The 19,301-nt window shown below is 40.8% G+C and overlaps 2 protein-coding genes across 2 annotated transcripts; both read left to right on the forward strand.

Moving 5' to 3' along the window:
* Window positions 1-6: 6 nt before the first annotated feature.
* On the forward strand, window positions 7-5,015 carry scdb (stearoyl-CoA desaturase b). Its single transcript, XM_023426616.2, has 4 exons — window positions 7-55; window positions 455-660; window positions 1,918-2,150; window positions 3,428-5,015. Exons 1-4 carry the CDS (start codon window positions 44-46, stop codon window positions 3,625-3,627), a joined length of 651 nt encoding a protein of 216 aa, XP_023282384.2. The 5' UTR covers window positions 7-43; the 3' UTR covers window positions 3,628-5,015.
* A 2,779-nt stretch (window positions 5,016-7,794) lies between these two features.
* wnt8b (wingless-type MMTV integration site family, member 8b) lies at window positions 7,795-13,467 on the forward strand. Its single transcript, XM_023426572.2, has 6 exons — window positions 7,795-7,979; window positions 8,701-8,734; window positions 9,813-9,951; window positions 10,598-10,723; window positions 10,835-10,977; window positions 12,201-13,467. Exons 1-6 carry the CDS (start codon window positions 7,909-7,911, stop codon window positions 12,768-12,770), a joined length of 1,083 nt encoding a protein of 360 aa, XP_023282340.1. The 5' UTR covers window positions 7,795-7,908; the 3' UTR covers window positions 12,771-13,467.
* Window positions 13,468-19,301: the final 5,834 nt, after the last annotated feature.

Consider the following 19,301-nt stretch of genomic DNA (forward strand, 5'->3'; position numbering starts at 1 on the left):
GGCTTCTTTTCCCCTGCGAGTCTTCCTTGCTCTCGCCAACTCAATGGCCTTTCAGGTAACACAGAAAAAAAGAAAGTAAATATTCCATCAGTTTTATCTTGCAGGTTGACGTATGTGCAGGTTTTTGACACCAGAAGGCTGTTTTACATTCATCTTTTGAAGGGAGTGAAAGTTTCACTAGTTTAAACATACAGTTTTACATGTCATAAAACATGCCAGGAGGGGATCTTACAGCTATCTTAATGTTTTAATATTCATCAGATTAACTATCAAAAAATAAAGTGACAAGGTATGGTTTTCAGACAACTGTATGATTTCAGTAAAATTATCTAATCTGAGTGATGTGCATCTATTGTTTTGTTACCACATGATGCCTGACCTTAATCTGATGATCTCACACTTCCATGCATATCTATGGGTAATCCTCTTTCTCTGCCTGTGTCTGCGTGAGCAGAACGACGTATATGAGTGGGCGAGGGACCACCGTGTCCACCACAAGTACTCCGAGACAGACGCAGACCCCCACAATGCCACACGGGGGTTCTTCTTCGCTCACATCGGTTGGCTGCTGGTTCGCAAACACCCTGACGTCATCGAAAAGGGAAAGAAACTGGAGCTGGCGGACCTGAGGGCAGATAAAGTGGTTATGTTTCAGAGACGGTGAGCAAACATTACATTAAACATACTAGTCAGACACAGTGAGAGTCCACATGTAATCAGATGCTGTCATTGCTGAGATGTACTGGATTCACAGGGTCTGGTACTTCATTATTGTTTCACAATAATCTTGCATCATGGGCAGCTACTTTGCATAAGATAAATGTTTTCTGGTGTTGTTTTTTTTGGCCACCTGGATTATGTTGACATTTTTATTGAGCTCCAAAATTAATACCACCTATATGATGCCTATTGAAGAAAGGCATCATATAGGTAGTATACATTTAAAAAAAAAAAAAAAGTATTATTTTTTTAAAAACACTTACACAAACGTGCAAAAAACTGCCAGGATTTTTCATGTGGACACTCCTTTTTAATATTTGATAACTCATTTGTGGTTTAAGTTCTGAAAATAAAACCACTTGTTGCCGCTGATTATTGGTAATGCAGAATAGTTCCATAGAAATGTACTTTCAGCGTTTGTTCGTAGCTCTCTGTCTCATCATTAAAAGCCACTTCCCCACAGGCTCAAGCTGTACAGGATGTGGTAGTCTGGGTCGCAGTGACCATGACAACACTTAGTGACAGATCTACTGATAAGGGTTGTTTTCACTCAAGAGCTGAATCACAGCGTGCCCATGCAGTGTTTCTACTCTTCTGGAAGTAGTCCCAGATTTTCGTTTGTGGTCTCAGGCAAAAGGGGATTAACACTGGCAAAGAGCGAGCCAATCAGAAGGCCCCGCCAACTGTGTACAGTGAACTCATGTGCAAATTGTCTGGAGATAATTGCTCTCCGTGCGTCCAACTCTTGTGAACGTGATATCTCAGGAACGCCTGGAGGGAATTGCTTCAAACATGGCACAAACGTTCACTTGGACTTAAGTATGAACTGAGTAGAATTTGGTGGTCAAACGTCAATTTCACTGTGACCTCGCAAAACACATTTTTGCCCACAACTAAAGAGTTCATATGCTAATTTTGACAAAATTCCCCACCAATGTTCAACAGGATAAAATGATGACATTCTACATCCAAAAGGTCAAAGGGTAACCTCCACAGTGACATCATAGTGTTCAGCAAAAACACTTTTCTGGCCATTATTAGCACTGTAACTGGGGACCAGAAAGGGGAGATTGTGACCATATTTCCTGCAGCTTGACTAGTTGTTGCATGAATAACAGTGGCGAGGTGGTAAATCTAACTCTGATTCAGTCTCAGATTGAATTAAGTGAGAGTGGATCTTTGTTCTTTCATTTTCAGGCACTACAAGCTCTCTGTCTTGATCCTTTGCTTCCTCGTGCCCACCTTGGTGCCCTGGTACTTCTGGGGTGAATCCTTGGCTGTAGCATACTTCGTCCCCGGGCTCCTGAGATACGCTGTGGTGCTCAACGCCACCTGGCTGGTCAACAGCGCTGCACATATATGGGGCAACAGGCCTTATGACAAGACCATTAACCCGAGGGAAAACCCAATGGTTGCTTTCAGTGCCATAGGTAAGGAAATGTCATGTTGATTATTCACTATTATTTGTCCTACAGTAATGTGCCTATATTGTCCTGTGACTACATAAGCATTTTTGTGTCTTTGTGCGCCTGAGGGATATTTCAATTATCTTTTCATCACTTGTTGAAAGCTCGTCTTGTCAAGTCAACCACAGTGGGGCCTCTCTCAAAGCTGATTTTTATCCTGGCATGTGTAGTGGGGCAGCCTGCTAATCCTGATGTTTGTTTTGTCCCGGCTGTGACAGTTTTAGCTTTTAAATTAAGAGGTGGTCTGTACTGAAGCTGTGTATTTAGCCACTGTTTTTAGAGTTGGATGTTGTTGTTATTTTTGGTAGATTTGTTTCTGATGAGTCAAGACTTTATTTGTGGTGGCTGACACCACGGGGGTGTGATGCTGCAAACAGCACTGAGCATTGTTGGTTGCAAAACAGAGTGAAATTCACAAGCTAACTAAAGATTGCATAAGCATGCATGGTGAGAACAAAGGGGGCTACTGGAAACAATTTTGTTCTGAAGTTTGTTTCACCTTTTTTAATTCTCATTTATTGTGTCATGTTACTTGGTTTTGTTGTTACTCCCTTGTTCATAGTAGGAGGTGGAGTAAACAAACAGTAAATGGAGAAGTAAAAAGTGTAGCTGCTTGTTTTTAGAAGCATTTTTAAATTTAATTCCCATTTTAAAGTTTCTGATGTTGATGTCAAAAGTCATTCATATTCAGAATGCTTTTTCATTGTAATTTGGAAGAAGACACTGCACTGCAGTTTAGAATTTCTCCCAAAAAGCCCTGGGTGGGGGGAATCAAAATTTATCCAACAACTTCTACAGAGTTCCGCCTGTTACTTTACTGGCAGTATTAACTGTGTGGGCTACAGATTTAAACATGTTGATTGGATGTTTGTTAGTGCAGATCTCGTCGTATCTCCTGGAGCTGTTGTGTCTTTCATGAACCACAATTTTATTTTATTTATTTATTTTTTTCACTGTATTGTGGGGGGGAAAAAACCATGTAAATACACAGCGCCATGATGATTACATGGGCTAATTTAGCAAATCTGATTTTGGTAGCTTGTAAATTGCATCATGCGACAGTCAGCTTTTTAAGATTTTCAGAACCAAAAATAAGTCTCCAGTTAACATCTGTCACATGCTGTAGCTGGTTTGTCAATCTGCCATGCATATCTACTGTACATTCAAGTTATGCCTGTGAACTTGTTGACATTCTGCAAAACTCTCAAGTATTCATATATTTTCTTTCTTTCTGCTTTCAGGGGAAGGTTTCCACAACTACCATCACACATTCCCCTTTGACTACGCCACCAGTGAGTTTGGCTGGAAGTTCAATATCACCACTGCCTTTATAGATCTCATGTGCTTCCTGGGTTTAGCCAAGGACTGCAAGAAGGTGTCGAAGGAGTTGATCATGGCTCGCATTCAGCGAACGGGTGACGGCAGCGACAAAAGTGGCTGAGTCACACTAGCTACAAAACTCTGCAAGGGATACCGACGTGTCGAACCAAGACCGAACGTAGCAACAGGTATAGCAGCATTTCAGTGGTGGGGTGGTGATTACCAAGCTTCTGATTATAAGTTAAACGTCTTCCTGAGATTAATACTGGCTTTACAGAGTTATAGACCTTTCCATAAATCGTGTGGGTCTCTTATAAGTTTTGAAGTGTCCTCACTGACTATTAGCCACAGCCAGCGACTTGGCTACATGTGCAAGCACAGCTTTTTCACCATAATACCAAACGGGCACAAAGACAATGAAAAGGCAAATTGGGATTTAAGTCTCTTTTTGGCAGCAGTAGGACAGCCAAACAGGTCTGTGTGAGTGGTGTGTAAAAGCAGTAATTACAGAATAATTTACTGTATCTCTTATTTATTAATGTGCTATTTATTAATAGTCTTTGGCACTTTAAAAGCTTTATTGAAACCTGTAACAGTGAGGTTTTCCTACTAGCAAGACTGAGGGCCTTTCGCTCTAACTTCTGTCAGTAGTGCTTTGTTTCATTCCACAGGGAGTGGAGTTTAATCTTGGTATTTGTTTGTCTGTTTTAAGCTAAGGTTTTCTTTATTTTTGGTAAGCTAGTAGTCTTACTAAACCGGATGCTGCTGTGTTCAAGGCCCATGTAGAAGCCTCTGGACTGGAACACAGAACCCAGATGTCTCACTCTTAATATGAAGAGAGAATTATTTGCATTTATTTTGTATTCATTTGAAATAAACTCTCCCTCTCCCTCAGATAAGTCCAACAAGGCATGTGTAGGAGGTGCATTTACCTTTTGTGCTGTGTGATATTATTGAAACAAACGCCAGGACTCTTGCCCAAATGCCTTATGGGGGTTGCACACCTGTTTAAAATAAAAAAGAATAATAAAAAGTGCAAGTCATGGAAATAAATTAGGGCTTAAATTTTCTGTCTAATCACAGTTGTGTGGTGTCTGTTTTTTAAGGTAAACTTGAAAAACTATATTCCCTTATTTATAATGACAAAGAGGGACCATTCAACAAATCCTGAAAAAAAGAAAAAAATATTTAATATAATTTAACTTTTGTGTAACCAAACAAATACTTTTGCTCTGAAAGACAAGATCCAGACTTGTAATAATATCATTAATGATGCTGTTGTAATATCTGTCACACTTCCTCTTTTACAGAGCAACAATTTTTTACAGTGTTAACTTCTTGAATTTTGAATGCCTTAAAAAATGGCACATTTTTTCAAAGAATGTTTTTGCCCACAGTATGTACCGTAAATAAACCAAATTTTCTACTTGTGACAAAGTATGTTTTGCTGTTTTTGTTGAAATTCTGTAATACTCCTTATTCGTATGCTGAATAAAAAATATGATCGTTCCTTTTGTTACATTCTTCATCAGTGGCTTCTAGATACAACATTAATAACACCACTAATGATAATGAAGTATTATTATACTAACTATAAAGAAACCTATATTGACAAACTAAACTATGATGTACAGTATTTTCAGATATTATGTGACAGCACAAAGAAAATAAAGATCCATATGAAAAATGTATTTCATATGTGAAATGTCCAAAAGAAAATGAGCTAAATTCATCATGTGAAAAGCTGTTTGCCCATAGTGCTGCATAGTGACAAATGGTATTCGACATTTACTGATAGCTTATGTCTGTCTGTCTGTACAACATGGATTTCTATACTGATTCCCTAATGAGCTGGTCCAACCAGGGTTTAATAATCTCTGGATGTTATTATCTTCATCTTACTGCTGACGTATGTAGAGCCACTGCAACTCCAGCATCTCCCATTCCTTTTTGGATATCTTGTACTTGTTAATTGACAGCCTCTTGTCTACATGCCTGTCCTGATTGGGATCTTCCGTGGCTCTTCATGCTTTGCTTACTTGTCTCACCTCAATCTAACAATGCTCTGAGATGGTTGAACTTGTGAAACCAATGTACATATTTAAAATATTTGCAGATACATTCCTTGAGGATTCCTAGAGGGCAGATACAGTACAGTACTTGTCGCTTTGTGTGTCCACTTCTGCAGACTTAAATGTCGAAACAGGAGGCCCTTGAATTCTTTTTTAGTCATCACTGTGATCATGTTTGTACGTCCTGATGGGGGCAGCGAGGTGGTCAGATGGACCGTCACAGTGTGCGAGGCCTCTTGTACTGCCCTTGTGCAATTTTCTGCTAACTCCCACTATATGAGCCTGATTTGGTCAGAGGCGGGTGAGCAAAAAACAGAATCCCCTATAAAAAGACTTCAGTGTTTGTTATCAACACATCTTTTTTACCATTTGAAAGCTCTGTGCACTTTGCTCCCTCTGCTGGAGAAACACTTCATGGCAAGTCAACACAGCCAACGCAGTGCATCGTCCTTTTGTTCTGTGGGAAAGTGGTAAATGTGTTTTTGTTTGTTGCAGTTGGTGGTTTTGGCAGAAAATCTCTGCAGACTGCTACAGAGAGCGGCCACCAGTCTGTGGCCGGTCCAAATGTACTGTAAGTGGTCCCACCAGTGCTGATCTCTGTGGCCCCCGACAGTGACATCAGCCCTCTGTCTATTGGCTGCTGCCTGTCAGGCCATCCTCTTCACGCATGTAACACCTCAGTGTGGTCACACTGCCGGTTAGAGCTCAGACACTTGGCTGTGCTCAGTCAGACAGTTTTAGCCTGACTCTTGCAAACTTGTGCTGCCACTTTGTTATTATTGATCAATTCCCTCCCGCCCAGTGCTGCTACTTTTTTTTCTCACATCTAGAGCACGTAGTCTAGCTATTTAAGATAATGATAATAAAAAAAAAAAAAAAAAGCTAAAACAACAGGATGGATCCCTCTTTGGTCTCAATTTATACTTTGCATTCCTCTTTAAATCTTAATCCAAAAACATCCCTCAGAAGTCCACCCCCCACCCCACCCCACCCCTCTCCAAATCACCTTTTCTCTAATCCTAATTTGCACACAAGAAGATTGCTAAAGGGCTGCCAGTGCCAAAGGAAAGGGACCTACGGGTCAGACGGGGTTACTGGGGAATAACCCTTCATCCAGTGTTAGGTAGGGACCGTCTGGATTAGTGATGCAAATGTCACACATCTGATCAATAGCTACAGGCCAATCCATTTTATTTTCTGACGGGGAGGATTTTCTGTCTTTTTAACTCCTCAGATGCACCTGAACAAATGTAAATCACCTTATGGTAAATTTTAGATGATTAAAATGTTGCAGGGGATCGTGAAAATGAAACCCTCTATGTTTCCAGTAAAATCCAAAAAACACTCGCATCCACTACTGACTATAGGACTACTTACTGACTCATTATTATGTCCTCATAAGTGTATCAAAGACCTTTGAAATCATATACCAAAGAAAATGAGGCTGTTTTGTGTATTTTTCTTATTTGCAGATATAATGAAATAGCCTAGTAAACTAAAAACATCATCGTATCATCATGCAATAGTTGCGCAAAATGGAAATTGAATCCCTGACGATATTGCTGAGAAACAGTCACGTATCCACACGCAGTTGATTCCTTTGCGGAAATTAATTTGTTCTTAAATTGTAGGCTACTGTTTATGTCGCTGATTTTGTAAATTTATTGCAGCACTTTGACCCCATTTCAAATGAAATGGTCAAATGACACTTCGGAGTTTATTATTATTGCCTGTCGTCTTCCGACTGAGTAACAGTCCCTGTGATTCAGGATGATAAACACTGATTCAATCACACTTTTTGTTCAACCGTGAATTACTTCCTCTTGAACAAACAGTATGGGCCTATTTTTTGTCTCTCACTCCTATTAAACTAACAATTCCTTAACCAGAGGACGATCCTCCACTAATCCCCAACACTCATCTGCGCGTTAGATATCTTAAATAAACTTTTTACTCTGAGCAGAAATTCAAGGGATCAGTGTTACACTTTCCCTATAGGATTAAACAGATCTTCCTCCGCTCTTGAATGGAGGCAGGGAACCTACCGTTGCCCGGCCCTGAAGGCCCAGGGTGCCCTTTTGATCATTTCAGTCTCTCCTTGGTGCAATACTTCTGATTGGCCAAGAGAGTAAGAAGGGGGAAAATCTTTAATTAAGCAGATAATCTCTTGTTGGGACGAGAGCAGCTCCATTTCATAGCCCCCTCCTTGAATCTTGGAAGCCCTGGTGAAGTTTGGTGCTCTGGTAGCTCAGTTTCCTCTCCATCTCCAGACTGTCTGCAGGCTTTGGACGGGCTCACAGTTACCGTCATCCCCCCCCTCACCTGTCAGGATGTTCATGCATTTGGAGATTTTTTATTATATTTTCATTCTCCTGGCTCATATGAGGTCGTGCTGCTGCTGGTAAGTTTGATTTATTATGAAATACTATATAATTTCCTTTCTTTGTTAAGTGCACACTTTGGCAACTGGATTGTTTAATTAATTACATCAGTACCACAATTTAACAAGGGCAACCTTTATATAGGGTTTATAAGCTGTAACAAATGGCTATATTCATGGTTACAAAATCATTTACTAATGTGTTACAGATCAGTTTTAGCCATTAGTAGAACAATGTTTGGGTTGCCAGATTGTTAAAATTCAGTTTTTTTTATTTCTAGAGAAGGGCTGCAGACAATTTGGACCAAAATTAATTTATGAACAACCTATTAACACTAATAACTGCAGACTGGATGGTTTAAAAATATTGACTAATTACTCATGAATATTTATAACAGTGGATTGGATGACTTATCAGAAAGTGAGAAACCTATGAGCATTTAGAAATGGACTACCAACATTTGTAACTGCATTATTTCCAAAGAGAAAGGATTGAGACCAGCCAATGGGATTTTTCACAACCTGGTAACCCAGAATTGTAATTAATGAAACACAGGTTGCCCACAGTGGCCTTCAAATCTTACATTTCTGGAAACTTTTTTTAAAACAAACTCAGCAATATTGTTCACTAAGGTTTGGATGCCCACTGGTGTCATGGTTTAACATGTTACGAAGCGCACTAATGAGGAATTTGTGAAGGACACTGAGCTTCCCTGAGTGAATAAGCTGTCTCCTTTTCCAGGTCAGTGAATAATTTCTTGATGACTGGACCCAAGGTAAGCCAACTTTCTTTTGATCTTGTCTCCCTGTGCTTTTCCCAAAAGAGCCAGGGAGAGAAAACATGGTTTCTCTGTGTGTGTGTTTTTTTCTCCTTCTTCTCCTTCTTCTTCTTCTTCTTCTTCTTCTTCTTCTTCTTCTTTTTCTTCTTCTTCTTCAGTGCAGGCCTGTTCAGTCCTTGTGATATGTTAACTCAAGTGTACAGACAAGCTCTGGTACCTGTTGAATACAACAATAGCACTAATGATATATCAGTGATATTCTTGGCCCTTTGTTATTTTCTTTCCCCCTCCGTACACTTGACCTTATTCAGAAGCTCTGTGTATCTGCGGGTTGAATGTGTTAAGAGGCGAGGGCAGGCATGGCTGTAGTGGGTGGTCATCATTAGTGAGCGAGACCCCTGTGAAAGAGGTGGTACTCCATCTCCCCAAAGGCCACTTGAGACATATTAGTTATATTATCATTCACACAGTCTGAACAAGCAGCAGAGCAGCGAGCGAAAGCCAAGGACAGAGCGTACTGGTTGAAGAGAGCTCTACAATTCATTGTATTCCCTAGAGTTTAAAAAAAGTATAATAAAGTTAGAGCTCAGTCTGAATCGGTTCAGATTGTTTTCGTCACGACAATGACAATAAATTTAATTTCAATCTCTAAAATGTTGAGGGACTTTTATATTTTATCCACTGAGAGTATTTCAGTGTGGCCTTTTTATCCTGGTCAAGAAAATCACGTGACAAAGACTTATCTCCAGGTGAAGAGTAAAACATGTGACACTAGTGCGAAGATATAAATGTAAAAGACACTGACACTGATTCATATCATGGTTCCTAATTTTGATCGTGTGAACACAGAGTCAGTGTAGAAATGCCAGAAGTGCTCTCATCATTTGTGAGTGTGTAGTCTGTCATCCATATTTTGCATCAGGTAAATCTTCGCTGAAGATAATTTCCAGTTTCTAAGGTTGATATATCTGGGTATAAAATCATGCCAGATGCTTCAGAACCATTTCCTTTTTTAAAGCATGATGTGGGTTTGAGTTTAATATTTGCCCTTTCTCTGCTGCTGCTGCTGCCGCAGGCATACCTGATCTACTCCAGCAGTGTGGCAGCAGGAGCTCAGAGTGGCATAGAGGAGTGCAAATACCAGTTTGCATGGGACCGCTGGAACTGCCCCGAGAGAGCTCTGCAGCTGTCCACGCACAGCAGCCTGCGCAGTGGTGAGTCCAGACGACCAACTGCCCTAACACGAGCTCAAACATCTCCACACAGCAGCGAGGCTGAGACAGACTCCTGCCCTGGAGGGGAAATGTGGCTAATAGATTTCAAAAGATGTTTTAAATAAAGTATTTTGTAACTGCATGCTTCTGTTTGTATCAAGTTCTGTGATATCTCTCCGGGGAGAAAGGGGAGGTTTCTTTTCCTTTGTGAAATGGAGATGTTTGCTTAGTTAAAACATTCATCACCCTTTGGGATAGTTACAGTGGCCATGGTCGCTAGAGGCAAAACAAACACACTAATCCATTTCACAACATCCCCCCAGAATCACTGCCTCTGTTTGCAGCTAATGAAAGAATATACTGAGATTCACCAGACAAGGAGTCAAATGTGTTAGGCAATAGAAAGCCAGCTTGATTTTGACACAGTTTAGAAGTGTAGATACTGCTGAGTCTGGTTTTACAGATCTTGAACAAAATATAGGAAATTGACTGATCAATTAAACATTTTTCAAGCCAATTTATACGAGAAAAGCCCCAGTGCAAGTAATTCAACTTACTGAGAGGAGGAGATTGTAATATGATGTACAACATTTCTAACCTACGATGAGTGTTCTGTGTGGTATTTAATGAGTCTCTCTGTTGACAGCAAATCGGGAGACAGCATTCGTTCACGCCATCAGCTCCGCTGGAGTCATGTACACTTTAACCAGGAACTGCAGCCTCGGAGACTTTGACAACTGTGGCTGTGACGACAGCAGAAACGGACAACGAGGTACGAGATATGCGCAGATCCGTACACAAATACCCACAGCAGAGTTGACACGTCAGTTTTTGAATTGCAGTGAAATAGCGCAGATGATCATATTCTTTTACTTTCTCCTAGGGGGTCACGGTTGGCTCTGGGGCGGCTGCAGTGACAACGTTGGCTTTGGAGAGGCCATCTCCAAACAGTTTGTCGATGCCTTGGAGACTGGGCAGGATGCACGAGCAGCCATGAATCTCCACAATAACGAGGCTGGGCGCAAGGTACAGTAGGTGCTCTTAAATCACTCCATCAACTTGGCAGTGAGAGATGGACCCCTAGAACAAGATGTAGGACAATTATGACATGTTAATGCCTTGATTTAAACCATACAGTATTGAAACTGGTTGGCGCCTTGGTTGAAATTTTTGGGAATCTCTCCCAGCCCTCCAACTGATTACACTGTGTAAAGCACCTTTTGAATAATTTTTCCCTGCTCAGAATTACACTGAGTGTGCCACCCAAGCATCCCTTTCACTTCGCTGTAAGTGAGGTGCCACTCGTCCCCAATAATAACAGTGTGTTCGGTGTACCAGAAGGGCCTATTTACCAGTGCTGAATGCTCCTAATGACAATACCTCAACTCAAGAATCTCAGGATCACTGGTGCAAGCTTAATTAGAGATCCTGGGGAGCCAGACATTGCACAGCATTCTGTATTATACTGCTTTTTAAAATAAGTGTTTAGTTTTATTCTTGCAATAAGGATCCCACATTTATGTTGGTCTTTGTTTGGCCCTGAGGGAGTCTGAGGGGACCACAGGCGTGCAGCTGAAGTGCTCTTTGTTTACGGTGCCTTTGCTCCCTCCTGTTGGGCCCTAGGATCCCCATGGCACCTGGAGCATCATTGTAACAGAAAAAAATGGGGAAAGAAAGAGAGAAAAACTCCTTTTTCATTTCTCCACTCAATGGGACTCTCCATTGGGTCTTCTCACACTAGAAAACATGTTGATAATGAACATGCTAAATAAATACTCCTATTTCTTCTGAGGGGACAATAGGACTCAATGTGAAACTTTGATTCAGCCTCACCTCAACAGAGAGTTCATCCCCTCCCTCACGAAAAGAAAACGTTCCTTTTCAACCGACAGCTGTTTTGTGTCGGGTAAAGTCAGGAAACACTGAGGACGACAAAGAAACTCAGCAATGGACCTTGAAGCTATCACTTCTTCCTTTCAGTGTATTCATCCCTTTTTTTTTTTACTTAACTGGAAAACTTTGAGAATTCAATCGGTTAATTTGACAACACATCAGTCAAGAGACAATGGACATCCTGTCTTTTACACACACATTTATACCTATAGACATATGTATGCATGCATACTCACAGCCACAGCATCTATTTCTTTATATTTTGCCCCTGTTTTTCATATGAAACCAGGAGAAAAATATAAAATTCTTCAACATTGTTGTAAAGTAAAGTGAATCTTCTCTCTTTGCCTCTCCAGGCTGTGAAGGGGACCATGCAGAGGACATGCAAGTGCCACGGCGTGTCAGGAAGCTGCACCACTCAGACCTGCTGGCTGCAGCTCCCAGAGTTCAGGGAGGTGGGCAACTACTTGAAGGAGAAGTACCACAGGGCTCTGAAAGTGGATCTCCTCCGGGGAGCGGGGAACAGCGCGGCCAGCCGGGGGGCTATCGCTGAGACCTTTAGCTCCATCTCTCGGAAGGAGCTGGTCCACCTCGAAGACTCCCCCGACTACTGCCTGGAAAACCGCACTCTGGGCTTGCCGGGCACCGAGGGCCGCGAGTGCCTCAAGAAGGGCAAGAACCTGAGCAAATGGGAGAAGCGGAGCTGCAAGAGGCTGTGCGGAGAGTGCGGGCTGGCTGTGGAGGAGCGCAAAGCTGAGATGGTGTCCAGCTGTAACTGTAAATTCCACTGGTGCTGCGCGGTGAAGTGCGAGCAGTGCAGAAAGACAGTGACCAAGTACTTCTGCGTAAAGAAAGGAGGTCAGAGGGGAAGGAATGAGAGTGCCGGCAGCCGCCGAAAGACCCTCAGGCTGAGGAAGAAGCACTGAGCATCTCCATCACCTCTCCCCTGCTATACCACTGCAGCTCCTCTCAACACCCAGACTGTGCATGTTCAGATAGTGTGTTTTGGACAAAAACTTAGCTATTTCAGACCATCTTCATTTTAAATTTTGTTTTAAACATTAAAGACAGTGGGATGTGCACAAAGCCACATGATAGAGAAGTTGAGGAGGGTACTTTTGGTATAAATGTATTTAAGATATATTTTTTTATACTTTTTACAACACTTTGAAGAAAAGTCACTGGGCATTTGAAGATAGTTTCTTTGACTTCAAAATTCTCCATAACATGATTTATTTATTTTCAACACACACACACACACAATCCTTGGGAAAAAATTAAACAGTTATTATTTTTGGAGCGATGGATGATCTGACTTTTGATTGATGGCATAGATATCTTTTAAAAATCACAGTTTTCAAGAATCCGTTGGGTTGTATTCCCACAACTATCAGCCAAGTGTCACTGCCAAGCTTTGAATTTGTTTCGAAATATTTTGGCATTTTTGGTCACAGTTTGCTCTCCCATTGTCTGGCTCGCCCTGACCTTTGCTGCCCCCTTTATGTATTTAATTGTACATAAAATGAAGCACTTTGTACTGTACATTGTTAATTTATTGCACAGCATTTCCTAGTTTTGCTTTATTGTTAGTTGCCATTGTGGTTTGTTTCCTATTAAAATGTAATGAAAGAATAATAAATCCTTCAATCTTATATATCACACAGACTGAAGAGAGTGCTCATCCTTCTTTGACATACTCTTTGTGACAGTAATACCTGATGGCCTGCAGTAAACACAACCTTACACTCTTCACTGTTCACATTGGGGTTAGGATACTCCGTGCCAAAGCAACAAGAATAGAAAACTTTCCAGCGTACTCTTCCTTCCATCGCGCCTTTCTCAATTTCGCCTCAACAAATACCTCCCGTTCTCTCCCTCATCATGGTAATCCTCAAAGAGCCCCCTAACTCCCAAGCGCTTGGAAGTTTCTTTACTGTTTAATACTGGTTTAATTAACTTTGTCCAGACAGAGTAGGACCGTGGGGGTGGAGGGCATGAGGCAAGTTGCCCTTAAAAATCATCCCGCCTCTAATTTTGTATGCTAATCTCCTTTTTCACGCCGCACCTCCTTAGGAGTGGGGAAAAGAAATGTTGGGAAAACTTTGGGTTGCCTGTGCAGGGCTTCCTGCGGCTGTTTTATTTCTGGGCCCACCTATTTGGATCCTTTCACTCCTCTAGGGCCTTCCTTTGCTCGATTTAACAATGAATGCAGAGCTAATCAGCTCTCTCGGAAATGCACCACTGTCGAGGAAGGTAATCCCTTCTTCTCTACTCTCAATGGGCTGTCGCCTTCTAAAGGACTTTGGGAAAAGGCTTTGCACAGATTCACACTGTTCGCTCAAAAGAAGTTAGTTCAAGTATTGTGCCCAAACAAGTGGGTTTTATAAACACATGCTTGCCAGGATACTCACCCCACCTGCAAGTAAGAAGTGCCAGGCCCAGGCAGACTAGCACATGGCAGCTGAAGCCGAAACCCTTCAGAGGAGATGGGACATGAAAGAGGAGATTAGAGGTCCCATTGAGAAGGGGGCGTTCATTTCTGCACCTTCCTCCTTTCACTCAATAAAGTGTCAAGGAAACACCTTGTTGACATCTTATTTACCAAATAATGATCATAATCAAAACTCCTCCCTCCTCTGGTGACCCCTGTGGGCCGGCTGGATTGCTCTGCCTGGCATGCAGCAAAACCCTCTCACCAACAAAAGAACTAGCATACCAATCTTTTGCCCTGCGGCTCTGTCGAAGTTCTGCAATTTACAGTGATTGGGAGTACAACAAAGGCACATCAACATGTTCACTCACAATATTTTAAACTTAATGCAAAAAAAGTAGAATTAGGACATACAGGACATTTTAGATTAAAGTTAACAAAGTAACTTTAAGGTTATGCAGGATGCAACGATTCTATTTGGACTTTTTCTTTGATTAGCTATGTGAGTCATTCTTTATGCTGTGGCTCAGCCTCAGCAGTAAATATCCTACTTGTACCCACATGTAAAAATAATAACACACACAAAAAAAACAAAAAAAAACCTGACAACACAGCAGTCAGTCAAAGTGTTGGAAACCCACATTGGAAAAACACGTATGGCCATTTTAAAGTTCAGCACTTTTGCAGACCTGTGACACTGTTCGTTTATTCAGTCAAGATTGTGCCTCAGCAGCAGAGATGAAAGAGAGGGCATTGCTTTGGTAGGCTGCGTGTGTGGATAATACTATGCTTCAACTGGAGACCTTACATCAGATACTGGACTGCAGGTTCAACTGAGAAAAGCAAAACAATCTTGACTTTGGAAGGACTAATGCTTACATTGCACAAGATTACCACTGTAACCTGACCCCGTACCCTGCTGTACTGTATTTTAGAGTAATTGTCTTTACGTAACAGACCACTATAAAGCTATGAGATTCAAATGAACAAGCAGAGACCACAGTTTGAGGTGAAAGCCTGAATTGCAGACATGCAAAACATGCAAAATGTTTTTTTTATAATCATCTTTTGTCTCTATTACTCTCAGTTTTTTCTTTGTTTATCACATTCTCTCTGTTGGTGTCATTATCTCAAATGCATCACCACACCCCCGCAAGTAGGGAAAGGAGATGAACTGAATGGTACACATGTTGTAACGGTGTGTGAAACAGCACCTTACGTTGATCATGACTCAGACATGCAATTTCCCCCCACCCAGAGAGTGACACGACCTCTGACCGAGGGGTCTGAACTTCCGTCTCTCAGGCCGGCCCTGCCACGTCCAATTTGCAATAACATATAAGCCCGAGGTGACGGGGAGAGAGACGACACCAAAGAGAAGGAGTGGGTTTTGGAGCAGATGATTTCTCTCATATAATCAGTTTGATCTCCTGCAGAAACAGCAGAGATTACTGGTAGAAATATGCACACGGTTTTTACTATACAGTGGTGGCAGTGTCAAAAGAGAATTGCCATCAAATTTTTCAGTTTTGGGTCAGAGGTGAAATGGAGTGTTTTGTTTTTGATTAAAATTAATTTGTGGCTCCGTAGCATGCCACTACTACAACACAGAGAAAACTAGAATAACTGGCTCACTGTCGTATGCCTCCACCACTCAAACTTGCTTCAGATTAGATCCCTGTTTATCATGAATCATATAGAATATTAGCCATTTATGTACAAATTTGTCATAATTGCTGTGTGAATTCTTGAGTTATGGCTAAAAATTTATATTGTTGTTTGTTTGACCTTTGACTACCAAAATCTGATCAGTTCGTCCTTGCATCCTAGTGAAAGTTTGTTCCAAATTTGAAGGAATTCCTTTGAGGAGTTCCGGAGATATTATCTTCACAAGCAAAAATCATGTTTAGTAAGGTCACTGTGACCTTGTTCTTTGACCTTTGACAACCAAAATCTAATCAGTTCATCCTTGAGTCCAAGTGAATGTTTGTGCCAAATTTAAAGAAATTCCCTCAATGTGATTTGTATCCATATTCTGATTGGCCAGTTTGTATCCATTTTCTGATTGGTCGACAGTAGCCTGATTGGTCTGATTGGCTGATTTGTAGCCACATTCTGATTGGTTGATTTGTTGTCATGGTTTGATCGGTCGTTTTGCAGCTGTGTTGTAATTGGTCGATTTTTAGCCGTGTTCTGATTGTTTGATTTGTAGCCGATTCTGATGGGTCAATTTGTAGCCGCATTCTGATTGGTTGATTTGTAGTCATGTTTTGATTGGTCGGTTTGTAGCTGCGTTCTGATTTTGGTCATTTGTAGCATTTTGACTCAACCAAGCAGAACACAGCTACAAGCTGACCAATCACAATATAGATTTGGAGAAACTGGAAGAAATTTCATGAGAAGGGAAAGACAGATGAAGGGGAGGAAAACCTGAAAACATCATGCATGCAACATAAAAAACAGACAGAGGTGGCTGATTTCTCTCAGGGAGTGAGTGATAATGCAATCACTAAAAGTTGGGAAGACAACTTATAATGCTTCAGAGAATCCTTGACTAATAGGATTTATGGCTTAAGGGTTCTGGACCTACAACACCTAGAGGGGCGAGGGTCAGTATGAATGTGAGAGAAAGCCAATACAGATGAGTGCAGATAAATGGGGTGTCCACTGCAGAAAACTCAGTGAAATCTGTGGCTACATAATTATGTTGATTTGTTGGTAATTATTGCATCAGTTATGAGCTCAATAAACTGGATGTTTGCAGCAGTTATAGGATGCTTGCACTCATCAGGAAAATGTTTAATTGTAACAGCAGCTCCTCAAGAGAGTCGTTGTTTTGACATCAGTCCATCTGTTGGAGAGAAGACAGCAGTGGTGTGTGTGTTTGCTGCTATCAGCAGGATTGAGATACAAGCTTCTTGGGGCTCACCAGGGTGGTCAATCTCCTGGCTGTGGGTATCTGCAAAGAATGGGGAGGAGCAGAGCATCAGAGGGATCAGATCAGCTCAGCTCAGCCCGCTGATCTACACAGGAAACACGGATCATGGGAACTCACCAGGGAGCCTAAACTAGTCCCTGAGGTGGAAATCTGCTGATAAAGCATGACTCAAGAGAAAACATACAAGATTTATCAGGTTTTACAAAATGTTTAGGAAATAAGGGGCCATGGCTTAGGTGGTAGAGCAGGTTGACCACTGATCCCCGGTTTGGTCGTTTGATTCCTGACTCCTCAAATCCAGGGTTACATCAGGAAGACGACGTGCTGCTGTTGCAGCCTCTAATGGGAGCAGCTGAAGGACAGCAAATACATTGACATTTATTTTAAGAAATGTCTTTGTACTTCTGAGCCACAAGAATTATGGCTGTTTGTGGCTTTCATAACTGTCACCAATAGGTTAAAAACACAATGATCAAAGTGATTGATAACATGTACCCCATGTAGTTCAATAGCAGTCTGACATTGATGAAACCGAGCAAGGCTCCATCAGCTGATCACTCCACTGTGCAAGGTACAGTGTGTACTGCTATCTGCTATCTCATGAAGAATGATCGCCCAGTGATCAATACAGTATTGCTGAGGCTATGATGACCATAGTTAAATATTGGCTCAGGATTTCAAAAGTGTTTGCTCAGTCTGTCATTACCATATCTTCTCAAAGAGAGAAAGACAAATAGACTGGGGGTAACTACAGAATAGGCCCTGTCAATGCCATATTATATTATTGGATTATTTGATGCATTAACATGTATGCATAGAGGCTGGTTGAACTTCTTTTGTGTAGTTTAAAGTATTACAATGCACATACTTTATTACCTATAAACATCAAATGTTTTGTATGTAAACTTTTGTGTGACAAGTATTCTGTCACTAAACCGGTGGAATAAATGTTGTGAAACTGATGATGTGAGTGAACCATTTTCTATTAAAATTTCTCTCTGAAATGTAGTGGAGTAGAAGTGCAGTATGAATAGCAAGATTGAAATACTCTTATAAAGTTAAAGTGCTTCAAAACTGTACCTAAACACAATACCTGAGTTAACTTAAAAAAATGTCCAACCCAGTATGCAACTTTTGACATGATCACTCAGAATTCAATGTAAAATTCCCTACAGCTGTAAATGTGTATGTTTTTCATCTTTTTGTACTGGTTTCCACAGTTACCAGTGCAATCAGTGTTTCTATTTTTATTTTCTTGTTGATTAAATAGGTACTAATCCACAATCCCTATTCAAATGATTATTTCTAGGTCTATGATATGAATGATTTTATATGTTTGTTGTGACCTGGAGAACCCCAACTCCTTGTCAAATAAAAACAATTCTGACTCTAAAATAAGCATTTATTTCCTGTCCCTGTATTTCCCTGCCAATTACTCTGATTTGGAGCAAAAACAGTAATTTTAAAGATGTCATTAGGGCTGTCAAGACAAAAATGGTGAAATGCAGTATTGTTTGTTTGAATCCAACCAACTTTAACGGTATGTTGTGGAGGAACTACTCACACCTGTTACTGCTACTGATTGTATTTCCTACATACATACAAAAATATGTATGCTTCATAAAAAAATAATAACAGCTGATAACACTGTTTAAAAAAGTGCAAGTCCTGCATTCAAAAATTTCTCAAGTAAAAGTACAAAAATCTAATTAATGAATCAAAAGTAAAATTACTTATCATGTACAATGGCCACTTTAAGAATTTAGCATTTATATTTGAAGATTCATTACTGATACCGACAGGTGCTGGTTATACTTAAAGACTATATTTAAAGAATGACATATTAAGGCGACTTAAAATGTGTCTGACGATTTAATTGACTGTTTGACAACTATTTGTCTGAAATACAATAAAAGCAAGTGCAATCCCTCCCTCTAGTGGTGGAGGCAAATTATTACAATATGAGCATTTAGTCACCCAGTGCACTAAGTGTCGCTGTCCGATATTCTGGGCATCAACTTATCGAAGTGCCTTCCTGACTACTTTAGTTAGTGTCGTTTGTTTTCTGGCTGTCAACACGGTGTGTAA

The sequence above is a fragment of the Seriola lalandi genome, unplaced genomic scaffold (genome assembly GCF_002814215.2).
Source record: "Seriola lalandi dorsalis isolate HSWRI2012SDOR001 ecotype SW California unplaced genomic scaffold, Sedor1 jcf7180002054832, whole genome shotgun sequence".
In the NCBI taxonomy this organism is placed as follows: Eukaryota; Metazoa; Chordata; class Actinopteri; order Carangiformes; family Carangidae; genus Seriola; species Seriola lalandi.